A 20,682-nucleotide genomic window follows, 5' to 3' on the forward strand; every position below is an offset into this window, starting at 1 on the left:
CCCCCCTCCTAGAGTCTTGTAGTAATTTTTGTTCTCAGAAGGGGGTCACGCTGTAATGAAGTTTGAGAACCGCTGAACTAGAATATTTCAATTAGCAGTAGGTTTGCGTTCACTGTGGCCCTTCTTAAATGTTCAGCATTCTAATATCACATTAAAGTTATAGCTACATTTTATTTCAAGAAGTGATGCTCCCACCCCCATCGCTGTCTCCCAAATTCTTCATATTGACACGTTATGTGGTTAGAGTGTGAGGCATGCCATGGATTCACATTGAATGTTTGCAGCAATCCCCAATGAAGTCTGTATTCCATGAGACCAGGTAATCAGCACTGTTTCTGCATGTGTACATTACCCAAATGTGTCTCAACATTTTTATTGAATTGAGTCTCTTTTGTAGGCAGTACGGTATGTGTACATAAAATACAGAATTTTGATATTCCAGCAAGATTAGTCTACCTTTTTAAATAAGTTTCACCTGCTGATATAACAAGCTATCTTTGAATACATTCCTTAACACTATTTTTCTCAATATATAGGAGTATATGTGTATAATTCCCATTAATGTGGCTGCCTTACACCTGTGAGATGTAAAGTACACTCTAACATTCATTGCAGAGCTGTCTTCTTTCACATAGCTCTGCTTCCTTCTCTTTGATTCTTCCTCTGAAGTTAAGGTGTTGAAATTCTCGCTTGATTTCCAGAAAAGTTTTGTTTTTTGTCTCAGGAATGACAAAGAAGATGAAACAGGCAACCACCAAGCTTTCCACTAAAAACACCACAAAGCAATACTGCTTCAGTCCATTCTAAAAACAAAATACAGGATGTTTGAGATTAATAAAAAAAATCATAGTAAATAATACCTAGTTAATTTTAGAAAATACTAACTCAGATACTGTTGACAGTCACTAACAGTGCCAAATCTAGGTTTTAAGTGAAAGGGTGAGCTGAAGCTCCATCTGTTCCCTATCTCTTTGTTGTATCATTAGCTGAAATGATCAATAGTATAGTTGGTGGTTTTTTATTTTAGAACACTTCAAATCTGCAGGGAGATGCCGAGCTCTACTAGCAGTCCACAACAGGAACCCCTCTCCTGGCTTAAGAGCCTACATAGTTACATAGGGAATGAATTAGGTGCCTGCCTTGCTCCACACAAAATGAGTAGGAAGTGGTGCCTACGATATAACATTTAGCCCACTGGTTAGAGCACTTAGCTGGGATGGGGGAGATCTTAGATGCAATTTGCGCTTCCCCGGATGGGCGGGTGACGGGGGGGAAGAGAATTTGAACAGGAGTCTCCTACATTTCAGGAGGGTGCGCTAACCACTGAGCTACAGGATATTTTGAGGTAAGAGTCTCTCAGTCTCTCCTGTTGAAACTGTTCCACTGTGGATTAAATAATAAAACAGTGACTGGGCGAGGGTGTGAGAGAATGACTCTAGTCCAGTGGGTTCAGGCAGCCACCTAGGAGATAGGAGACCCTCTGTCATGTCCCCCTGCTCCAATGACTCATTATTTATCCACAGTGGAACAGCTTCAACAGGAGTGTCTAAGGACCCACCCCCACCCCATCAGACTATCTGGTAGCTCACTGGTTAGCATGCTCTCCTTAGAGATGATGTGAAAGACTTTCCCTCCCCCACTGCTACAAAAGGGGGAACTGAACCTGGCTCTCCTAAACTCCAGGTGAGTACTCTAACCAGTGGGCTAAAAGATAAAATGTGAATACCACCATCACTCCCTCCTATAAACAGGACTTAGGCACCTACGTAGCTTCATAGAGTCCACCCTATGTAAATACTTATTCCGAGAACACGTCACTTATTTGATATTTTTTAGGGTTATACGCAAAGGAGTTTCTCAGTTCAGTAGGCAGTAGCCCTTTTCAGCAGTCACTCTATATATTGAATTTCTTTGCAAGAGCAAGTGGAGTAATTGAAATGATTAGACCAGAAATGGAATTTGGCAACATGTATTGTCTTCACTAAAATAATCTCTCTCTTGACCAAAGATGTTTTCCATTGTAAGTGATTGTCCCCACTGAGTTTGGACAAATAGAGGTGTGGCCTTAAACAAGAAGTAAACCATTTGTTACAGAGGCTACCTCTTTCTGATCTAACAAGCTAAGCAATAGCAAGAGATGCTGATAGGAGATGTGAGCTATGAATCTCTGAACTTGGTGAGAATTCATTATACTTTTTCTGCAGTTTTTTCTGATCATAAACCTAACCTGGAGATTAGTCCTCCCTATGCAGTCTGACTTTCTATTTATTTATTTGTCTTCTGTTGTGTGTTTTTGTATTATTTGTAGATATCTAAAATAAACTTGCCTACTAAGAGTGACTGACTCTAAAAATACCTTTGTTGAAGGAGAGTTTTCACTTATCTTAAGTCTAAGCACTATGTTCTTTATTGTATAAAGAAGAGCAATTTCTGTGTCTAGGAAAATTTCTCTGCAAGAAGTCAAGTGGACATGAGGCAACTGAGAGAAGATAGTATATATAATGGATACGTACCACTATAAAGGGGAAGAGCATTCCTATTGTGAAGAAACTCAACCAACTAACAGATCCTCCTATCATGTAAGCAGCAGGCCGTGAAGACTGTGTAAATAATTCAGCCGTCAGTGTATTTGTTATGCCACCTGGGGATCAGTTTCAGAAACAGAATCAGTTCTTAGGGTAAGTGCATTTTCAGGGAAAGTTTCAAGCAAGAAAAAGAAAATAGTTGCTTTTGAATATGCCATTAGCTGACCTTGATGTAAAAGATATAGATGTATCTATATATAAATCCCTTTTGTTAACGAAATACTTTTTTTTAAATGTTCTTTTTAGACACTTTTTGGTCTGATTCTGATAACCCCTATTCACAATAAGGTGTACCCTCTTACAGAAGTAGTCTTATTGATTTCAATGGGACTGCTCAGGGAGTAAGATACAACTTAGCATGAGTAAGGGCCCATTAAAAGTACAATGACAAGCCTCATAGAATAGTAGGACTGGAGGGGACCTCGAGAGGTCATCTAGTCCAGTCCTCTGCACTCAAGGCAGGACTAAGTATTATCTAGACCATCCCTGACAGGTGTTTGTCTATCCTGCTCTTAAAAATCTCCAGTGATGGAGATTCTACAACCTCCCTAGGCAACTTATTCCAGTGCTTAATTACCCTGACAGTTAGGAAGTTTTTCTTCTAAACTGTCCTAAACGTCCCTTGCTGCAATTTACGCCCATTGCTTCTTGTCCTCGCCTCGGAGGATAACAAGAACAAATTTTCTCCCTCCTCCTTGTAACAACTTTTTATGTACTTAAAAACTGTTATGTCCCCCTGTCTTTTCTTCTCCAGCCTAAACAAATCCAATTTTTTAATCTTCCCTCATGGGTCATGTTTTCTAGACCTTTAATCATTTTTGTTGCTCTTCTCTGGACTTTCTCCAATTTGTCCATGTCCTTCTTGAAATGTGGCATCCAGAACTGGACACACTACTCCAGTTGAGGTCTAATCAGCGTGGAGTAGAGCAGAAGAATTACTTCTACTGTCTTGCTTACAACATGCCTGCTACTACACCTCTACCCCGATAGAACGCTGTCCTCAGGAGCCAAAAAAATCTTACCGCGTTATAGGTGAAACCACATTATATCGAACCGGCTTTGATCCGCCAGAGTGCGCAGCCCCGCCCCCCAGAGCGCTGCTTTACCGCGTTATATCTGAATTTGTGTTATATCGGGTCGCGTTATATTGGGGTAGAGGTGTATATCCCAGAATATTTGCTTTTTAGCTTGTTTTTTTTAAGTGTTACACTGTTGACTCATATTTAGCTCGTGATCCTCTGACTCCCAGATCCCTTTCCACAGTACTGCATACTTGCTTCCTATGTGGTTTGGGTGCATCAAAGATACCAGACTGAAGGCCACTTCATGGCCCTGAAGAGAGCATACATTGAAGGAATGCACTGCATCAGTCATATCATCCTATGTATTTGGTTTATCTTAGCCAGAACATCAGCATCCCTAGGGGAAGTATTAGCTGACTTGCTTACACTACAGACAATATTGGCACTGTTTCAGAGATACATTTTAGGCAATTTTATAAACAAAAGTTCACTAATGTGCAATACCTGGACCTAACCCAAAGCTCAGGATGAAAGCAAATATAGACGCCATGCTCAAATAAGGCACCCAGGGGTACAGCTCCTGAAAAAAGAGCATGAAAAGTACTTAGTTCAGATTTCAGTCATCATGTCTTAACATTTGGCTTAAAGTCAAAAGTTTTTAGCATTTGAACCCATAAATGACCTTCTGAATAAATAACAGAAAATTGGTCATTGACTTAGAGTAATAATTAACATTCAATAAATCAACAAGTGTCTTTGAAGAATAAGAGTCATGTGTATTTAAGTTAATCCCTGTTCCTTAGTATACTACAGTGTATAAATTAAAAAAAAAAAAAATTAAAATCCCACAGCTACCATATTTTGTTGTAAATTGGTAAACTTCCATTTAGTCACTATCAGCCATTAATTGCTAGTAATAGCCAATTTCTTGTTGTTTTTGCTTTTAAAGCAATAAATACACTAGTCAATCAATTTCACAAATACGTATTAGCACTTGAGTCCCCATTGTTAGTAATATTTATAATTAGTAGATGCAAAACTTACCTTTGTCTGTAAAATCAAAGTAAAATTCTGTATTATTACTCGTTTAACTTTAATATAGTTTTATCACTGTTTAGCCTCCTACAGTGAAGCCCTATAATCCCGTGGGCCAGTCTATTATCTAATGTCATTAAACACATAACTAGTGTGTACAAACTTTCTAGGCCCAAATAATGAAACAACATTTATTTACATTAAAAGAGCAAAGGTTAGTGTGATGGTGAAGCAGCACACTTATCAAAAACATATGAATGAATTTAGCTGTATAAAACCAATTTTCTATTGTATGTATTTTTGATACAACACTAGCAAGGAAGGGAAGATTGGAGGCTATCTTTACAGGGGCAGAATTAAGACAGTATGAGTATCTTAGTGGTGAACTTCCATACTTACAAATGTCTGAGTTTCTTGTAAATTTAAACATACATCTGATTTGGTTGGCTTTTTAGTATTTCTTTTTATAACTACAATATTTGTATAGGACATTTACAGTTAAGTGACTGAAATGGACTCTCAAACTTAAGTTTATCTTTAGGTAGTATTTTATCTGGGAATTATTATTAATTTAAAGTTAGAAAGTATATTTTGTCATTATTTAATCCAACCAACATTAGACACAGAGCTCCAGAATTTAGATGCAGGACCAAATTTTGGATGATAGCATTGTGATGTTGTTTGCAAATACACTATTAGGTGCCAGAAACAAATTCAGAACTCTTGGGAATCCTGCAGTCAGAGGTTGGCTGCTAATCAATGGAAGCAGCCACTGTAATTCAGAACAAGGATAATCTGTATGAAAGAAACTGCTGCTATTATAAATAAAATAAATTAATGGAGGTATCCCATCTCCTAGAACTGGAAGGGACCTTGAAAGGTCATCAAGTCCAGCCCCCTGCCTTCACTAGCAGGACCAAGTACTGATTTTGCCCCAGATCCCTACGTGGTCCCCTCAAGGATTGAACTCACAACCCTGGGTTTAGCAGGCCAATGCTCAAACCACTGAGCTATCCCTCCCCCCCATTCACTGCTGTACATTTAATGTTTTCTGAAGGGTTGCTATAGAGTAATAAGATGTCATGACACCATGAGCTTTTTGGCCAATATTTCAAGTGTGACTAGTGATTTTGCATGCCTCTGTTTCTGAGTGCCCAATTTGGAACACCTAAGAAAGTTCTGATCTTCAAAGAGGAGGAACAGAGCTCTTTCTGAAAATCAGGCACCTTTAGTGATTTTTAGGTGCCCAAGCTGAGACACAATCATTTTTTTAAAGTTTGGTCATGACCTACATTGTTGTTTAAACTGTGCAACTCTTGCTCCTTCTCTGACTGCCAAGAGAGGATGTTCTCCAAAGTTAAAAGCTCTGTTGCTCTATAATCTCACAAATTTTCAAACAGAAACAGTATTGCATTTCATGGCGCACATGAGCGCTTCTTAATACCTGATACGTCAGGGAGAATGTTAACACTATGCACCAAAAGCTCATCAGGGTGTATCCTCCAATGATGAGTAGTCTTCTTCCCATGTAGTCAATCAGCAAACCCTGTGGATAGAATATCACTCTCTCAGTTAACACTGATGCCACATCTCTCTTTCTCTAATAAAAAGAACAGGTATGGTAGAAGTAAAATTTGTCACTTACACAAGTGAGGGCTGTGAGGCATTCACAAGCTCCCGTGCCCAGAGTAACATATGGAATTTTTTCTGCAGGGATCCCAGCTTGTTTAAAAATGTAACTTGCATAGAAATAAATCTACAAGAAAATATCAACAGAGCTGTGCCAATGTGCTTAAGCAGTGAAATCATCAGTAAGAGGAAGAGTCAGGCTCATACACTAAGCAGCCTTTGAATAAATTGCATCCTATAACTTACTAAAACCATTAAAACAAAAAGGGAAATCTGTAATTCAATCTCTAGGTAAATTTACTGCTAACAAAAACAAATCTGATAGTCTGAACATTATCTTGTGAACAATATAAGAAAGAGTTTATGCCTGAGCCATGATACATTCTAGTGTGTGTGAGAAAGATCCCAGCAAGTGTGCAGCCTGCACTTCCATGCAAAGTTGGAGTGAGACCAGGGCTCAGGCACATTAGTTCAGAGACCTAGAGGGAGAACTGCTTATTCTGGAATCTGAACTCCAACCCTGCTCCCAGGGGCAAATGGGTTCCTCTTACAGTGTTCACCTGGCACTGGAAGTAGACCTTAACTTAAAAAAAAAAAAATCCAAAGCATAAAGCCAAACCCAAAAGTAATTTGTCCAAGGGAAAAAAGAAACAGGAGAGATTCAGTCATGAGAAGTGAAGCAAGATGCAGTAACTTAAGTTTTGCTGTTTATGCAATATGGGAGGGGATGATGGAGCTTTAGTCATTTTGTCAGGTGCTAAAGACATAAATTCAAGCATTAGTAGGGCTCTTGCTCCAGGAAACCTACATATTATGCCGGCTTTGGATAGAGAGAGTTAAAAAACAAAGCAAAACAAACCTCCACTCTATCATCCAAATTTGGCATTAATATTTCCCACTGTTTTTAGTTGAATCAGGCTTTTCCCTATCAGCATCAGTAAAATAAAGAGCCTCTCCCTTCTCCTAGATCCCGTGTGTGATGGGTTGGATCACAGAAACCCCCTTGGGAGCTGCCACCCAATGTACCAAGACTACCTCTGTTCCCGTTTTCCCTGCCAGCTCAGGACTCCAGCACCCTGTCTTGCTGGGCCAGACATTCCCGTCTGCTCCAACACAGACCAGGGTCGGAATTACTTGTCCCAAAGCTGCAAGTTTACCTGAAAACAGCTCACAGAAGTGTGCTTGTCTTTAGCACTCAGATGCCCAACTCCCAATGGGGTCTAAACCCAAATAAATCCGTTTTACCCTGTATAAAGCTTATACAGGGTAAACTCATAAATTGTTCGCCCTCTATAACACTGATAGAGAGCTATGCACAGTTGTTTGCTCCCCCAGGTATTAATACATACTCTGAGTTAATGAATAAAAAGTGATTTTATTAAATACAGAAAATAGGATTTAAGTGGTTCCAAGTAGTAACAGACAGAACAAAGTAAGTCACCAAGCAAAATAAAATAAAATGCGCAAATCTATGTCTAATCAAACTGAATACAGATAATCTCACCCTCAGAGATGCTTCAGTAAATTTTTTCTCAGGCTGGACACCTTCCAGGCCTGGGCACAATTCTTTGCCCTGGTACAGCTCTTGTTCCAGCTCAGGTGATAGCTAGGGGATTCTTCATGATGGCTCCTCTCCCCCTTTGTTCTGTTCCACCCCTTTATATATCTTTTGCATAAGGCGGGAACCCTTTGTCCCTCTGGGTTTCCACCCCCCCCTCACTGGAAAAGCACCAGGTTAAAGATGGATTCCAGTTCAGGTGACATGATCACATGTCACTGCAAGACCTCATTGCCCACTTGCCAGCACACACATATACAGGAAGACTAACAGGTAAACACAACCATCTGCAGACAATGGTCCTGGTTAATGGGAGTCATCAAGATTCCAAACCATCATTAATGGCCCACACTTTACATAATTACAATAGTCCCTCAGAGTTATATTTTATATTTCTAGTTTTATATACAAGACTGGTACATTTCTACAAATAGGATGATCACACTCAGTAGATTATAAGCTTTGTAATGATACCTTACAAGAGACCTTTTGCATGAAGCATATCCCAGTTACATTATATTCACTTATCATCATGTTTTTATAAAACCATATAGACTGCACAACGTCACACCGTGTTTCTGCCAGTTTCTAGACAGAGTTTACTGATTTTGATGAAGGTCAAAGCCAGATGGAAATTAGACAGGCAAAACTTTAAAACAAATTGTTTGGCTTCTGAATAGTGAGGAATTCACTTACAGCATTTATCCCACTGAGCTGCTGGCCCATAGTCATCACAATCACAGTAATGAGCTGCCACTTTACACTGCGATCACCAAATAGTTGCCATGGTTTCTTGGGTTTCTCCCCATTTAAGGCAAAACATTCTCTCTGTATATCTTCCATCTCCTCCTGGTAGTGCAAGGGCCCGTGAAAACGCTTCAAAGCTAATAAGAAAAAATGATATGATATCTCCATATGCCTCACCATACCTCCAAAATGACCTTAGCTTCTGAAAACCCATCTACTCTCCTCTGTGAGCTGACCTTTGCAGAGATATGAACAGAAACTGTGATTTTCAAGGGAAGCGGGGAGACAAGCCACTACTTTTTTTGGGGGGGGCGGGGTGAGCTGTTTGGTGGAGGTTGGTGTCTTTCTTTTTGAATTTTTTTTGGTGGGGGAGTAGAGAGAGACTTAATTGAACTATTTACACAAGGAGCATAACCCATATTTTAAAGTGTTTTCCAAATAGAAACATTAGGCTCCCACTTCAATCTGTGAATAAAAAAAGTGTTCTAAATAGCTGAAAGGGAAGTACTGAGTACATCATATCTCTTGTCAGGGCCGGCTCCAGCATTTTTACCGCCCTAAGCGGGGGGGGGGGGGGGTTGAGGGGAAAGCCGCGATCGGCACTTCTACCGCCGCCGCTTGATTCTTCGGCAGCAATTCGGCAGCAGGTCCTTCCCTCCGAGAAGGACTGAGGGACCCGCTGCCGAATTGCCGCCGAAGAGCCGGACGTGCCACCCCTTCCCCTTGGCCGTCCCAAGCACCTGCTTGCTGCACTGGTGCCTGGAGCCGGCCCTGTCTCTTGTTATGCCAATTGTTATGTTATGCCAATGGAATATGTCTAATGGACTTATGTAAAGAGACAGACATTTTCCTGTGTGAGCTCTTTTGAGAATATAGTGCTTATCTGGTTTCACCCACACAGTTATTGGGGCATTTAGTGCACTGGAGGAGGTTGTGATAGGCATATGTAGGATCCATTGATCTTTAAAGGTATGTTGTATGCGGTGTAGCAGTGGAAATATGTCTGCAGATTTTGCATCTGTTGTTGTGGCAAGGTCTGGTGATGCTTTGAATTGATGTGTCCTGGTCTGTGGGAAGCTTGCTGGAGAGGTTGGGGGCTTGTTTGAAGTCCAGAAATGGGGGTTCAGGAAAGGCTTCTTTCATGAGGTGGTCCCCATCCAGTATGGGTTGTAGTTGTTTGATGAGACCCTGTGTGGGTTCCAGCGTGAGGTGGTAGGTGACTACTAGGGGTGTGTGGTCAGAGGGGGTTTTATTTCTATATTGAAGCAGGTTCTCTCGGGATATTCAGGTGGCCTGTTCCATAATGTGATCTACTTCTTTGGTGGAGTGTCTTTGGTGAAGGCAGTTTTAAGTGTGTTCAGGTGTATATCCCAGACTTTCTCCTCAGAGCATATTCTGTGGTATCTGAGTGCTTGGCTGTAGCTCACAGATTTCTTGGTGTGTTTGGGGTGGTTACTGGATCTATGAAGGTAGGTGTGGTGATCCGTGGGTTTCTTATATATGGTTGTCTGTAGGGTTCCATTGTTGAAGCGGATTGTGATGTCCAGGAAATTGAGGCTAGTGTGGGAGTGTTCCAGAGAGAGTTTAATGGACGGGTGGTGGTTGTTGAAGTTGAGGTGGAAATCTATGAGGGATTTTAACACATCTGTCCAGAGGATGAAAATATCATTGATGTATCTAAGGTATATGATTGATTTCATGGTGCATTTGTCCAGAAATTCTTCTGCAAGGTGGCCCATGAAGAGGATGGCATATTGGGGAGCCATCCTAGTACCCATGACTGTTCCCATGGTTTGGACAGAGCATTTATTGTTGAATGTAAATTGTTATGGGTGAGTATGAAATGGATGTGTTTGGGGTGGATCTCTGAGGGTTTGTCCTTTGTCTTGTAAATATTTGAGGCAGGCAGCTCTGCGTCGTTGTGAGGGATGTTGGTATATAGGGAAGTGACATCCATGGTGGTGAGGATGGTGTTCTGAGGGAGGTTATTAATATTGCACAGTCTGTGGAGGAAGTCAGCTGTACTCAGGAGAAGCTGGCCCTTTGTGTGGTGAATGGTTTGAAGATGCTTTCTTTGAGTCCCAATATTCCTTCAGTAAAAGTGCCATGGCCAGATATGATGGGTCTGCCTGGGTTCCCTTGTTTGTGTATCTTGGGAGGCATGCAGAAGATCCCTGGGAGTGGGTTTGTGGGGGATGAGTTTGTAGAGTTTCTCTTGGAGTTGTTTGAGGAAGGATTTGATTATATCCTTAAGTTCCTGGGTAAATAGTGGTGTAGGGTCTTCTTTGAGTTCTTTATAGTAGGTGATGTCGGAGAGTTGTCAGTTGGCCTCGTTAACATAGTCATCACAGTTAAGGACTATGAAGATGGCCACTTTGTCTGGGGGCTGCATTTCAGGGACTATGTGTCTGTTCTCTTCATGGTGGAGAGATGATGATGGATGTGATGTTTGTTAAGAATTTCACAGTCAATTTTTTTCCTGAAGCAATCAATTTAATGATCAAAAATGTGGTTTCATCAGCTCTGTGGTGTCCAGTCAGATTATTCTTTTTTCTTATGATTGTCAGAACTCTTCTAGTTCTCCAATATTAGGATGGTATCAGGTTCTGTGGTGGGGCAGAAGCTCAGTTTCTTAGAGAGTACTGATAAATTAGCTCCAGGATTGGGTACCTTGATAAATTGATGATGTTCGGGTGTCATGTACTGTCCATGTGGTGGGACTGGTGCCATGGTTTCTCCCAGAGGTGATTTTCTGTGGGTTGTGGAGTAGTTGTAATTGGTACCACTTTTTGGTTTTGTGTTGGATGACTGTCATCAGGGTATTTTTATAGTTGTTTTGGATTTCTCGCATGATTTCCAGGTAACTTCCCTAGTATACCTGTTGTATATCTCATCCATTGCACTAAATCCAGTAACAACAACTATGAGGGTGAAACCGGGCAATCGTTATGCTCTTGAATGAACTCACACAGAAAATTATAAAAGACAAAAACACCCTATCACCTGTGGGTGAATACTTTTCATAAAACGATCACTCTATATCTGACCTATCAGTCCTCATCCTCAAAGGAAACCTGCACAACTTTGAAAAGAGGAGCTTAAATTCATTACTCTGCTAGGCACTAAAAATCATGGACTGAAAGTGTTCTATGTCTGCAGAGGTGTTAACAGGACACTCTATCTTGAATGCTTCCTTAGAATATGTGCTAACTACTTATGCTAAACAATCTGTACCACCTTGCATTTAGCTGTGAGTGAGGCTGTCTGGGAGTACCTTTCTCAGGACCTGAAGAAGAGCTCTTTGTGGCTTGAAAGCTTGTCTCTCTCACACAAACAGAAGTTCATCCAATAACAGATATTACCTCACCCACCTTGCCTCTCTAATATCCTGGGACCAAGACTACAACACAACTACACTGCATAAGGTAAAGCAAACTGATAACTTTTCTGAAGTAATATAAATACAATCAAAAGTTGTTAGGTAGCAAGACAGAAATGTTTGTACAAAAGCTCATGTTCATCTCAGAGTCCAGAAAATCAGTTTCTTTGTATTCCTCAATATATAATATGCTATCAAGTGAAATGTTGTCTATTGAACTGAAAGAGAAGAACATTAATGATCATGCAGGGAAGAGATTTTCAATGCTATTGTCGTTATTGAACCATAACTGTGATAATTGGTTCCAAATCTCCAGCAGCTCTTTAACATTAACTGCATTCAGGAGCAATCTCTGTTCCTCCTTAGAGCCCCCAAACCAACAAATGACAATCAGTGATTATGCCATTAAAAACAATTGAAAGGAAAAGACTTGAACTTTAATAAGAAAACTGTAACCTTCAATGGAACACAAAATGCACAATTTGAAGGAATTATTGAAGCTCTTTGCCCTGGATCTATTCCTCTACAGAGTTTAAACTCACAGATCCACTACCAGCTGCTTTAAGTGAAGAAACTGAGGAAAAATTAAAGGGAGAGCTATAGCTTTTCATTTATCTATTCAGACAATGCAAATAAAATTAAAAAAGAAAGCTCAACCAAAACTTCTGAAGTATGTAGGTTCAGCAAACTAATTATGCCTCAGTGGGAAAGAAATAACTAACCAGTCCTAAAGTGGGTCATAAAATTTCAAAAATTCTTCTGCAACCACTGTTAGCCTCAGTGATTGAAGAGAGAGGTTTCGTGCTGCAGCTTCCCACTGGTACTTCAGTGAAACTCTCAGGAAAATTATGTCTCCAGAAACTGGAAATTTAAATTTGCATAGAGTACTAGGAGGATTTGGGTCAAATCATAGCACTAATTTTACACAACAAGGGACTCCACAGAGAAGCACTGTACTTACAGAACAATGAGGCTTCAAGAGGTGTCACAGTCTCCATGAAAATCTAGCTTGATTTAAATAACAAACAACTGGAACCACACAAGTAAAAATTTAGAAAAATAATTCAGCGACACTATGGAACCTGATACTTAGTCAATTTGATTGTTCCCAAATCCAAAGGTCTTCATTTGATCCCAGAACAGGAACAAAAGGCTGATGGAATGTAATCCTTCGTTCCTTGCTTCTCTTTTATCATTTTAAACTGAAGATCCAGATCCAGATCAGGCTATGTCTACACTACACAGCTTTTAGCAACATGGCTGTGTCGCTACAGCCGTGCCACTAAAAGTCATGCAGTGTAGCCGCTGTTTGTCGGCTCTCCTGCCGACAAAAAACTTCCACCCCCAATGAGCAGCGTTTGCGTTGTCAGCACCAGAGCACTCCTACTGACAACATGCTGTTCACACTGGCACTTGTCACAGCAAAACTTTTCTTTCAGGGGTGGGGGGGTTTAACACTGAAAGACAAAAGTTTTGTCATTCAATTGCCAGTGTAGACATAGCCTCAGTGTCCTTTACAAACACAGATGTGGGGCTGTGTCAGAGACATTGCATCAAAATGATGGAAAAATGTGGAAGTAAAGCCATGGAAGACAGAACAGACAAATCCTGGATTTTGTTAATTTTTTTTTAAAGCTCTGTACTCCTGCCCAGCCTGTTCAGCATCAGTTGAGGATGTTTTTATCACATGGGATTGGTGAAGTTGAAACTTCACAACAGGCTTGGTGCTAAAAAATCCAGTTAGTTGGTAAAAAATGTATAAAAGAGAGAGTGGTAAGTTAGGGTTACCATATTTCAGCAAGCAAAAAAGAGGACGGGAGGAGCCCCGCCCTAGCCCCGCCCCTGTCATGTCCTAGCCCCGCCCCATCCTGCCCTAGCCCCGCCCCTGCCCCTCCCACTTCCCCCCCTCAGAACCCCCAACCCTCCCCCCGCTCCTTGTCCCCTGACTGCCCCCTCCTGGGACCCCTGCCCCTAACTGCCCCCCAGGACTCCACCCCCTACCTAAGCCTCCCTGCCTCTTGTCCCCTGACTGCCCCCTCCTGAGACCCTCCCCCCATCCTAACTGGCCCCCTAGGACTCTACCCCCTACCTGTACCCTGACTGCCCCAACCCTTATCCACACCCCCACCCCCAGACAGACCCCTGGGACTCCCACGCCCCATCCAACCACTCTCCACCCCCTGACAGCCCCCCCCCCAGAACTCCCGACCCATCTAAACCCCTCTGCTCCCTGTCCCCTGACTGCTCCAATCCCTCTCCCCACCCCTGCCCCCTGACAGCCCCCCCCAGAACTCCCAAACACCCCCCCTGGCTCCTTGTCCCCTGACTGCCCCCTCCTGGGACCCCTGCTCCTAACTGCCCTCCAGAACCCCACCCCCTACCTAAGCCTCTCTGTTCCTTGTCCCCTAACTGCCCCCTCTTAAGACCCCCCCCAAATGCCCCCCAGCACCCTACCCCCTACCTGTACCCTGACTGCACAAAACCTTATCCACACCCCCACCCCCAGAAAGCCCCCCCCCGAACTCCCAACCCCCCCCCGTCTCTTGACTGCCCCCTCCAGAACCTCCCTGTCCCTTCTCCGACCCCCTGGCCCCCTTGTTGTTGGCCTTCGCCTAATGTCTCTGTGAGCTTGCTCAGGAACGGCCTGAGCCGTTCGTCCCGGCACTCTGGGGAGCGGGGGAGGAGCTCCAGACTGCCGGAGGCGATCTGCGAATGCGGGGAGGGAGGGAGGGAGTGATCTCTGCTGCAGGGGAGAGGAGGAGGGGCTCTCTCTGGCTGTCGGAGCCCCATGTAAGTGGCACCATCCGGCCGGCTGCCCTGTTAGCCGTGCGCGCTCTGCATGGGGGGGCGGGGGGGGAAGTCCAGACATTTACAAATTCCCCCCGGACGCTATTTTTAGCTCAAAAAGCCGGACATGTCCGGGGGAATCCGGACGAATGGTAACCCTAGGTAAGTCTAACTGGTTAGTAGAAAAGATTAACCCTATTGTGTTTGTGTTCCTCATCAGAACACTTTTGATTTTGGATAGTGAGTACTGTGACAAAGTTCCTCCTCTATCTTGGTGGGTCCTGCGCTTATTGGTGGATTTTCTTGCCTCAGAGATTCACCATGTGGGTTGGGGAACTGTGGGGATGTAAAGTTCCATGAGAGGGTAAGGGTCACGATGGGACACTTGCCTGGCAATAAATCATGGCCTTATGTAAGGCCCCCTGGTGGTTATATAAGATGAGGCCTTATGTAAGGCCCCCTGGTGGTTACATAAGATGAGGCCTTATGTAAGGCCCCCTGGTGGTTATGTAAGATGGGGCCTTATGTAAGGCCCCCTGGTGGTTATATAAGATGAGGCCTTATGTAGGGCCCCCTGGTGGTTATATAAGATGAGGCCTTATGTAAGGAACAATTGAACCAATCAGTGTGGGGCTGTACATGTGATAAACACATGATTCTCCTTCTTGTCCAATCGGTAGATGTGTAATTATAGCCTAATTGTGTTATGTAATGTCAAGAAAGACTATAAAAGAAAGCTTGTAATAAACAGACTTTGAGTCAGCTTGAGTCAGCTTGCAACCACATTGGTCGTGTGCTTTATCCGACCCGTATTGCATCCCCACAAATGGTGACCCCGATGTGATTCGGCTTGGACATCAAGGCAGCCGATTAAAGCCTAAAAAAGAAAAGGAAGGTACTGAAGATGAAAATGAGGAAACTTCCAAAAGCAATAATGCAAAGAGGAAAAAGAAGAAGAAAAAGCATGAGAGGAATAATACAGCTCGGGTGGAAATAAATGGAAATGGTAATCATAATGAAGAAGAAAAACAAACACATATAAAGAAACAAAAACGTAAACATGCAGAAGAACCTTACACCAGAACAAAAAGAATGAAATATATAAAAACATCTGCAGCCACAGAAACTGAAAAAAGTGAGGATGCAGCCATGGAAACTAAAGAAATTGGGGATGCAAATAAAGACTGTCCAAATTCTCCTATCACGTATGCAAACACAGCCAACTGAAGCGTTCGGTGAGAAAAGGCGGAGGTGGCAGCCGTGGCAGGAGGTACCGGAGGATACCGGCTCCTGGTCGTCCGAGAGAGACATTCGTGAGCTCACAGGTGAGCAGCTGCATTCGATGGCAGCCGCGGCAGGAGGTACCGGAGGATACCGGCTCCTGGTCGTCCGAGAGAGACGTTCGTGAGCTCACAGGTGAGCGGCTGCATTCGATGGCAACTGCGGCAGGAGGTACCGGAGGCGCCGCATGAGACCCCACAGGGAACAGCCCAGAGACCTTCCCCTCTGGAAGAACCCACAGTCCAGGTCAATTGGGAGGTTTGGGGGGAACTTGGGCCCACCCTCTACTCCGGGTTCCAGCCCAGGGCCCTGTGGACTGCAGCTGTCTATAGTGCCTCCTGTAACAGCTGCATGACAGCTACAACTCCCTGGGCTACTTCCCCATGGCCTCCTCCAAACACCTTCCTTATTCTCACCACAGGACCTTCCTCCTGGTGTCTGATAATGCTTGTGCTCCTCCGTCCTCCAGCAGCACACCCTCTCACTCTCAGCTCCTTGCACTTCTTGCTCCCAGCTCCTCACACTCGCACCACAAACTGAAGTGAGCTCCTTCTTAAAACCCAGGTGCCCTGATTAGCCTGCCTTAATTGATTCTAGCAGCTTCTTCTTAATTGGCTCTAGGTGTCCTAATTAGCCTGCCTGCCTTAACTGGTTCTAGCAGGTTCCTGATTACTCTAGTGCAACCCCTGTTCTGGTCACTCAGGGAACAGAAAACTACGCACCCAGTGACCAGTATATTTGCCCTCTACCAGACTCCTGTAACCCACTGGTCTGGGTCTGTCACAGTACCTTTTTATATTTGCTTTTAAAAAGAATCAGACAGGGCTATATTCTGATATCCTTACTCAACTCGGCTAGTACCCTACTCCTTAAGTGGCCCCATTATTTCCGTGGGACTGCTTGAGGAGTAAAGTACTATCCAAGGTGAGGATATCAGAATCTAGTCTGTGTTAGGTGTTTTCATTATTTAAAACCTCTATTTTTTTTTTATTTGTTTTCTTTCAAAGTAAAGAGCTGTTTTGTTACTATGTTGAGGAAAAGCACAACCACTTTGGGCCTCTGTTTCTGTGTCATGTTTTTGTTATGATGCGTGAGCTTCACCTGCACATTCGTGGGACACTTGGCACCTGTTGCATTAGGACTCCTTCATCCCTCTTTGGAATTTGAACATCAGGGAGAATAAGGTACTTCCTACTTGAGAAGAGCTATGGCTAATAATTCTGAGACCCCATATTTCGCTCACACATGAGATGTCAACAGAAAAAAAAGGTAACCAAGACTGGAGGTGTAATGGAATGCTAAAATTTGTCATATTGTTCGGCCACTAGATGGCACTGTGTGTAAAATATCTTATTTAAGCTAACCTCAGCCATACGGGGCAGAGCATGTGTATCTTGCTCAGAAGGAAGCTCTGTGACCAGTCCATATCTGGGCCAGGAGCACAACATGGTTCTCCAGGTGATAAACATCCAAACAGTTTAAAACTAGAGGCTTTGCCTCAACCCACGATCACATTCCTTTTCTTTTCTTGGGATGGCCAAAAGAAGCAATCTGCTCTCAAGATGGTTGTTTTGGTTTTGGTTTTTGTCATCGCACAATGCATACAAGATCCATTAATTAATTTCCCCATATTAACTCTTACAGCAATAGACAAGCCCCCCATGTTTGTTTGTTTTTTGGTTTGTGGAATGGCCATTTCCTAAAGTTTATCATGAGCCACCCTTGGCTGAATAGGAAGTAACAGGCCACGTTGGCAGTCATGCTTGCCCAACCCTGCAATTATTCACCTTCCCACCTCTTCTCCTCCGGCAGTTCTTGGAGTTCTTCACTCCCCTCTCTCAGGAGAGGGGTTGATAGGTGGGGTATGGTCCTCTTCTCCCCCTATCCAGGTCTAGGGGGGCAGTTCGAGGGGTCCTTTACCCTCTCCAGGATGGGAGGGAGAGGGAACAGGGAGCAGAGTGACCCATTATTCACAATGGGAGAGAGAGGAGGAGAAAGCATAGCTGTTGTGAACTGCTTAGCTCTTTCTGCTCCTCCCTCCCCTCATGTGGTAATGGTATAAATTGCTCCCTCCCCTACCCCAAAATGTCTTCTGAGCTCCTGAGGAGAGGGGAGAGCTCTGCCTGCTTCCTGCAGCAGCCCTGATTGGCTGTTCTTCCCCAGGAGGCAGGCAGGTGGGGAAGGCAGACAGACAATCAAACAGGTTTTCCCCAAGCCAGCTGAAATGCAAAGGATTGCTTCTCAGATCATCACAGACTGGCTCCAGCCAATTCCCACCTGGAAGAGTTGACAACACCAGTCCTGCCAAGAACCCATCTCCTTTGCTGGCCTGTACAACAGACACCTCCTGCCTCTCCTTCCTGCCAGTTCCTAACCCCTCGCCCAGGTAGTGCCCAATCCCTCCTGCAAGGGACAGTGGCATATATTCAGTGGTCAGGATATAGGCCCAAAGAAACTAGCATGGAGCTCAGAGAGAAATGACCTATAGCCAGGGGATGTGAGCAGGTAGATGAGGTCAGGTGAGCCAGCAGTGTCAGGGCTGTGAGCCTGCTGGGAAAGGAACATGGGCTGTAGGGTTTTAGGATTCTCTTGAGAGAGGGAAGGGAGATGGGACTTGTGCAGGGGAGATGAAGAGAAGAGAGAGGAGCGAAATATATTCATCTTGTGGTTTCAGAGGGATAGGAAGAGAGAGTAAGTGCTGTAACTTACCCTTGGTGCATTTCATCTCATCCCCTCTGTCAATAAGAAGATACCTGGGACTTTCAGGAAACCATGGGAGAAAGAATAGTTGGGCTAATGCTGGGAAACAGCTGCTGGAGAGCAAGAAAGGCCAATACTTTTCTCCACCAAGTAATTCCCTGAGTGAAAAACAAAAATAAAGTAAGTATCTGCTGATGGCCTTTCAGTGCTCTGCTAGAAATGAGATACTGATCCTATGAAAAATAGTCCAGTTCCTAGGTGAAAGGTCTCCCTGTTACAAAAGTCACCCATTTCTTGTTAGCTTCAACAGAGAGGCAAGAGAATTAATGGCATAAGGAGAATTAACTGCCTCTTCACCCCAAACTAGGTACCACCCACTAAGAGTTGGGACAAATCAACAGGGGAAACTTGCCCTGCTGTTGTCTATGCTGCACTGTTTCTAAGGACCTCTGCCTCCAGGACCTGCCAAGCCAGGACCTTCCAGTAATGTGAAATTAAATTTAGAACAAGTTAAAAACATGAGGAATTCATTCAGCTTATGTCTGGGACCTGCATCATGATGTATTTTGGGCAATGTAATCTTGTTAAAAATGCAATGGGATTTAAAATATTGATAGCTGCTTTAAACATGTTAACAGACGCTACAAGGACAAATTCTTAAAAGTGGCCACCTTACCCTTGTGATCCTTTTAACTGTGTAGTATTGGTATAGGAAAGCACTGATGACACTTCATACCTACTGATAACACTTCATGGCCAGTGCGGGAAGAGGAGTTCAAGAGTTGGGGATAAGGTAAAGGAAAAGAGACTTCAGAAGGTTCTGGGCACTGGAAGGGAGAAGCAGCAGACATTGTGCTATTATTCAGAGTACTGGAGCCAGCAGAGGCTGATATGACCGCTGGAAGCCTTTGGTAAACTCAATGAAAGAAATTTTTAATTTTGGTATCCTCAGATCAGGTTCTGTGTCCCTACCCTCTGTTTGCCAGAAGCTGGGAATGGGTGACGGGATGGATCACTCAATGATTAGCTGTTCCGTTCATTCCCTTTGGGGTATCTGGCATTGGCCACTGTCGGAAGACAGGATACTGGGCTAAATGGACCTTTGGTCTGACCCGGTATGTCTGCTCTTATGTTCTAACGTGCAGGTCCTTCTAGTTCTATCAGGATGTCATATAAACAAATATTCCTTTACTCTCAGTTCCACCCTTTTCAATTGCATGTTTCAGCTCACTTGTCTTGTTTTGCGCTAAAGCTTCAGCTAGACGCTTGCCGAAATACCATCTCAGCATATAAATGTATCTAATTTACAGCTGTCGCTATGGCTGACTCAGTTAAAGAGAGAATGATTCCACATGGAGACCCTACAGATGGATGGATACATGATGTAAGTCACCTAGTAGTTAGCTGATCAATGTGAGTATGGGAGGGATTTTCCCCCTTTCCCCCTACAGAGACAGCCACGGGAAGAAGCTGGGTGACTAATGCAGGTGACTGCTGAGTTTGGTTACCTTTTAGAAATTGGTAATTTCAAGGCACTAAAGGACTATATTTCTAACCTTAGACCAATTATTTGTCCTGTCAGAATTCCTCCAGTCAAAAATATGGAACTGCCCATGGCCATAGCACCTCGGAGATGTTTTGGGGCAACCTCCCCTATATAGAGTGGTTGCACACAGATGCCAACACCTATAAATAGAAGAGGAAACATTTTCCTGTTATAAATTAAACCTTATTAGCTTTTGACTTGGTAAATAACATTCTGTATGGACCTGTGTCCAAGGCACTTTGTCCTGTTACCATGTTCTACTTGGACAGTGACTATCAGGGGCATGTGTGCAGCTTTGAGACTCCCTTAGCAGAACATTAGCTTGTGCTGGCTCCTTGACACTTTGTAATTGCCTGTTTTAGTCATCCCTAAAACTTCAAAGGGCCTGTGAATCACTTAAAGCAATCTGACCT

General features: G+C 43.4%; 1 protein-coding gene across 1 annotated transcript in view; it reads right to left on the bottom strand.

The window, feature by feature from the left end:
• Window positions 1-599: 599 nt before the first annotated feature.
• LOC135890375 (solute carrier family 2, facilitated glucose transporter member 11-like) overlaps window positions 600-20,682 on the bottom strand; it is a 34,131-nt gene continuing 14,048 nt past the window's right edge. Inside the window, exons 5-12 of the mRNA XM_065417772.1 lie at window positions 20,280-20,409; window positions 18,733-18,881; window positions 8,526-8,713; window positions 6,288-6,398; window positions 6,087-6,188; window positions 4,112-4,187; window positions 2,514-2,641; window positions 600-803 (exon numbers count right to left, since the gene is read on the bottom strand). Of these exons, the coding sequence (XP_065273844.1) occupies window positions 600-803; window positions 2,514-2,641; window positions 4,112-4,187; window positions 6,087-6,188; window positions 6,288-6,398; window positions 8,526-8,713; window positions 18,733-18,881; window positions 20,280-20,409 (1,088 nt within the window). The remainder of the gene's footprint in view (window positions 804-2,513; window positions 2,642-4,111; window positions 4,188-6,086; window positions 6,189-6,287; window positions 6,399-8,525; window positions 8,714-18,732; window positions 18,882-20,279; window positions 20,410-20,682) is intronic.

This window comes from Emys orbicularis, chromosome 16 (assembly GCF_028017835.1).
Source record: "Emys orbicularis isolate rEmyOrb1 chromosome 16, rEmyOrb1.hap1, whole genome shotgun sequence".
NCBI lineage: Eukaryota > Metazoa > Chordata > Testudines > Emydidae > Emys > Emys orbicularis.